Source organism: Xiphophorus hellerii, chromosome 13 (genome assembly GCF_003331165.1).
Source record: "Xiphophorus hellerii strain 12219 chromosome 13, Xiphophorus_hellerii-4.1, whole genome shotgun sequence".
In the NCBI taxonomy this organism is placed as follows: Eukaryota; Metazoa; Chordata; class Actinopteri; order Cyprinodontiformes; family Poeciliidae; genus Xiphophorus; species Xiphophorus hellerii.
Genome location: NC_045684.1, coordinates 26,262,499 through 26,267,913, shown reverse-complemented (window position 1 = coordinate 26,267,913; position 5,415 = coordinate 26,262,499). Strand labels below are relative to the sequence as shown.

Sequence of the window (5,415 nt, the reverse complement as noted above, 5' to 3'; positions counted from 1 at the left end):
ATTGTTCCATCTAGTATTTACACACCTCTCCTACTTTCACTCCTTGCTGGTTCCTCGTGAACATCCCGTCATGCTTTTCCTTTTATGTGGTTCCTGTTGGTTTTTATGTTTTTAATGCACTCATGTCTTTATGAAACCAGGAGAATTCATTTTAATAATACAAAAGTACCTACACCCAATAAATGATCAAAACAAAATTTCATTCCCAGTGTTTATTCTTTAAAGACCGCAGTAAAAGAATTCCAAAGCCTGTGACAAACATGTCATATTTATGCTAACAACTAATCTCTTACAAATTAGGAAGATATAACAGAAGTTTAATGACAAAAGTTTTTATTTAATGCAGAGCGTGGGAGACATCTTAGCACTAGGTGGGTTATCATTCACATTGAATCTAACATATTAAAACTGTGTATTTTAGTTCTCATAGAACGAGGGAGTGCATCCTCTCTTGAGTTTCTTGCCTTCAGGTGTACCACGAAAGTATTCCAGATAAGATGAAAACACATACTTGTTCATGACTTTAATCTTGCCAAAGATCTCCAACTCAGTATGGTCATTGTGATTCACAGCATCCATCATTTGCTTTGATTTAATGTACAGCGAATTTTCCTTTGCAACAACTTGATCCAGCCAGATCCGTCTGTTCTGTGGTGCCATTTCATAGTTGTCAATAGTGCAACCGTAGAATCCTCGCTTCAAATGGTCAGGCCAGGGCTGATCAGTAATCATGGGGTGGTCATCGCCGACAAACGCTGTGCACAGGGCACTGTCAGTCCCTCGAGTGTGACCCACTTCACAGCCGATAACACTCATCAGAAAAAGTGAGAAGGTTCGGAAATTGCGTACTGATGCTGAGAAAACTGCTGCCATGAAGTAACGTCCCCACCTTTCACAGTTGTAGGTACACTGCTGGAACTGAAAAGTCTGGCGGCAGAAGTCAGTAAATTTGGATGCTTTAAGGTCTTGCTGCAGTTCCAGCAGGGAAGATTCCCCCTGCTGGTCACCAAAAGTCTGACGAAATAGTTCAATTTCAGCTTCATTGTCAGTCCTCATGAACTTTCCTACCAGACTTGAGCTCAAGTTTTTCCCATGTATTTTATAAATGCAGTCATTTAGAACATAATACTGTTCTGAAGCCATTTCCTCTCTAGCACTGTAGCGGATCTCCACAAGAAGGTCCTGTATGTTGGAGATATGTTTAAGGACAATGCTGTTCTCTTCTGTCACTTCAAGCCAAACAGCTTTCAGGTGGTCGTTGGGGATATAATCTGGAGCGCGTCTTTTTTCATTTTCCTCAAAGAACAAACTCCAAGTGAGCCCCTCCAAGCAGTTAATAGAAGGGTACTTTTTGCGCAGTTCCATTGGGACGAACATTTGAGGATATCTTGGCCACTCTAGACTTTTAAAATAGAACAGAATATTTCCTTTATAATTTGAAAATACTGAACCTGCACAGCCAAATGTTTGCCTTGTCAACAGGTCACTTGTTGGGCTGAGTTCAGCAATGACTCTACTGCTGTAGTCATGGGACCTCCAGACACCCCCTCGTCCGCTCATTATCCTCCCATCAGAGGAGACTGATATGAGCGTCTTGTGTAGGTGCAGCTTTGCTGCCACATTCAGAGATCGGAGACCTTGGAGCAGCTTCAGGGCAAAGTTCTGGTTATTTCCAAGGTTGCAGCTGATTAGGCTGATGGTGTCAATGAGATCAATTAGGGTGTCTGTCTTCAGGCTGGATACCAATCTGGCAACTTCCTCTGCACCATAACCAGACAAGTAGAGTTCTCCTGTGGAAGCCTCTCTACCATGGCCAACAAGTACGATATCATAACTTCTGATTTTAATCAAATGACCACCTCTTAGTATATGCAGTGCCCCCTTGTGGTACTTCATCAAAGTGGAGGAATATGGATTCCTCTCAAACAGATAAGTAGCTGATTCAATCACAGCAGGGTCTTCCTCCATTATAATGATAGTCTGGTGGCTGGAAATATGGCCATCTTCCCTAAAGGTCACATGAGATTTGTTAGACAGCTACTATGTGTCCATTCATAAAATCTGTAGTTATATGTTGACTGGACTTTGACGCAAACATTTTAGTTCATAAAATCCATATATTCTGCAAAATGTTTTATATTTGAAATATATTCTTCTTTATTCTCATTTACATAGCAATTTGCTGTTACATTTTTAAACAGTGCCATTGTTTTACCAGATATTGCCAGATTTAAATTAAAAAAGACCAGCGCTGTATCATAGCTTACCTGTCTCGGGGGATGAAGCTTGGGTGTGTTCTCTCAGGTTTCCAATCTGAAATTATACATTTAGATGTGTAGTAGAGTATCTTATTTTTCAGTTCATGGTAAAAGGATGTCAGAAAAGGAAAATGAAACAAAACCCAGCTGAAGTTAAATGTGAAAGAACATGGTGTTCACATCAAGGGTATTTGTAGGGAAGAAAAACCTTTATTTCTGCTCAAAATGATCTGCTACATCAAGTTAAAGAAAACCATAATCACATCTTCTGTTTTACTTTCAGATATTTAATATTTGCATATCAATCATGGTTAGAGCTAAAACACTTAATCACTCCACGTTTTCAGACACCATTTTGAATGTGCAGTTCTGCTCAGGAACGCCAGAGGTCCTCATTTTGTCAAACTTAAATAGCAGTTGCTGGTCACCCTAGATTGTTTGGACTATCCAAAGAGGAGACTGCTTAGTCATCTGTGAGTGGAAATCATTTGGCTGTTTCCATGTTTGGGTAATTGGTGTAATGTTAAGTCAAAGAGATTTTTTTTTTATAGTCAACTTGTTCAAATTCCTTATAGTAGAAATTGTTTTGTTAGGTAACATAAAGCTTCAGTGAAAGCACTTTAGACTGCTGTTCTGTTCTTTTATATTTTTAAAAGAGAATTAAAGCTGTTTTGAATCAGTTTGTGATAGATTAGGACCAACTTCTGCTGTGAGTCTGTGAGGCTTTTTAAGAATATCATTTAAGGACTGAGATCATCTATTTCTTTTGTGAAGGACAAACTCTACATTGGAAATCTCATAGAGTGCAATGAGTAGCTGACCTCTTATTTAACTTTAACACAGTGTTGTGGTTATAGTGCATGGCAAAAACATGCTTGTAATTCTGCCCAGAGGTTTTAGAACTTCCTGCATTGAAGAATAAGCTGTTCATATGCCTTCATAAATCATTCTTTTGAGCACATGTGTGTGATATGCGTTGGTGTGGCCTTGTATTTGATATACTGAAAGCCCCATTTTTCCAACAAATACTATTTTGGGAAGACGCAGCGTAGTATTTCAAGACCCAATGACTGGGCCCTGAAAGAAGAAGCACTGTTTCTGGATCAGGCATTGGTTAAGGTTTCAATTGAGTTCAGGGTCAGGGTTAAGCATGTACTGCTAACATAATAGAGTAAGTGTCTGGGTAGACTGTAGAAATTAAGAAAAAATTAATTGAGTTCAGTGCTAAGTATACTATTTTCAGCATTCTTCTTCGAACATGTCCAGAGCGTTTGAACTAATCAACTAACACTGAAAGGTGAAAGTATGGCATGATTCCAAAAATGACATCCATTTACATTTAAATGTGAATGGATCTAAAGTTTCCTCGTGAAGTCATTTTGTTATTGATTACTCTTATGTTTGTAAAGTCTACATTTTCTAAAAGATTTTATCAAATGATCCAAACAAAAGCAGATATGAAAAGTCAAAACAAATCCACACTTTGTTTATTCAGAAAGTAAAAAAGAATCCTACCAGCACTCCACCCCTTAGCCAAAGACAGCAGAACAATAACAGCACAAAATCCATAGAGTTTCATCATGGTGCTAGCAAAATGTGCAGCAAAGCCGGTCAAACAGTCAAAATGAATTCATAAGACAGAGAAGCTACTGGTCACATCTCAGTGCAAATTTGGTTAGATAGGAATGTAAATGACCAGGTGGCTGTTCATCAGTTAATGTAAAAAAGCTGCCTATTTTGCTTCAGTATTACCCCATGGCTCTATTTCACAGTTAATTTGTTACTTACTATTTGCTTTTGATCTTGCAATTATGAATATGAGGTTTGAGAAAATTTGTAATCTACAATGATGAAATATAACTGGCTGATTGTCTGTTACTATCTCATTAAACTCTATCTGATGGTTTTAAGAAGTTATGAGTATAATAATTTATGTGCAGAGAAAGTGATGCATTGGATTCCACCATTTCATTAAATTATTTTTTTGTTGGACAATCTATGTGCTTAACAATTAATGAACACAGTTAGCTCAAAGAAATCTTCTCCACACACACTTTATGTCTCACTATCAACAACTGGACCCTCAAAGATCAAGCACTGTTTCCCTGACCTTGGGTCAGGGAAAGAAATTTCTAGTGACCCATGTTTTTAGTGAACATGGGTCACTAGAAATTTGCACATACAGAGCACCAAAGATGCACCAAAGATTTCAAAATAAATTTGGAATATTTAGGTGAATTGTTTGGTTCCACAGTGACTGATGCTACTGGTTTCTTACTGGCTTCGAATGCCAGCCTGAAGTCATTGTGCATGGAGCCTCCTAGGGATGTTGTTATTGTCCTTTCACCCTGATGCAACCTATGGTTGCTGTTGGTGACTTTGAATTGCCCTAGGTTTGAATAGGGTTACAAACTGTCACAAACTGGCAACCTGTCCAGTGACTGATAGAGACATTGAGCCTCCCAGTTCCAGTCCAGTGTTCCCAGTACCAGCACCCTGCCATCTTGCAAGAATAAGCAGATAAATGCAAAAGATGGATGAATTTTTAAAGTTATTATGACCCTTGATTCTTTGAACAATTTTTATGACACGGTTTTGTTTTTCTAGTCAGCGGTCTTTCAGGGACACCATGGAGGGACTCATATTTTTGCTCAATGTCAACCATGTGTCAGCATTTTCATGTTTGACACTAGAAGGGACACAGCCTGTAACCACAAGGCTGTTTCCAGGTCACTGCTAATCCTCTCCAAGCTTCTTTTCTCCTTATTAGCCATCTTACACACTCCATTCCTCACCGCACTCACTGTAAAACCCCTCAAAGCTTTATTCCCTGCAGCTGTTCTTTCCTCATACTGCTGTGTGAACCTACATTTGGACCCTATTCTGGAATTCCATGGTGTAACTGGGAGCCATGGCAGGTGAAAGTGATACCTTGACATTGGGATGAAGTTGAATGGAGAAGTGGAGTTACCTTTGAAAAGAACCAAGAAGGTACTGTCTTCCAACAAAGACCTTTTGTAAGTAGAACACCAACAGAGCTGTGCAGAATGGTTTCACCAGCTTCATTAGAACAGCTCATTTGTGTGTGGAGAAAATGGAAGAGGTGAAAATTTAAAGAAACTGCAGAGAGATTGTGTGGAGGAAGTCAGATTAATAA

At 38.9% G+C, this 5,415-nt stretch overlaps 1 protein-coding gene across 1 annotated transcript; it reads right to left on the bottom strand.

The window, feature by feature from the left end:
• Nucleotides 1–201: 201 nt before the first annotated feature.
• LOC116731083 (uncharacterized) lies at nucleotides 202–4,306 on the bottom strand. Its single transcript, XM_032580577.1, has 3 exons — nucleotides 3,774–4,306; nucleotides 2,268–2,313; nucleotides 202–2,008 (listed from the first exon to the last, which is right to left on the bottom strand). Exons 1-3 carry the CDS (start codon nucleotides 3,838–3,840, stop codon nucleotides 418–420), a joined length of 1,704 nt encoding a protein of 567 aa, XP_032436468.1. The 5' UTR covers nucleotides 3,841–4,306; the 3' UTR covers nucleotides 202–417.
• Between the last annotated feature and the right edge of the window lie 1,109 nt (nucleotides 4,307–5,415).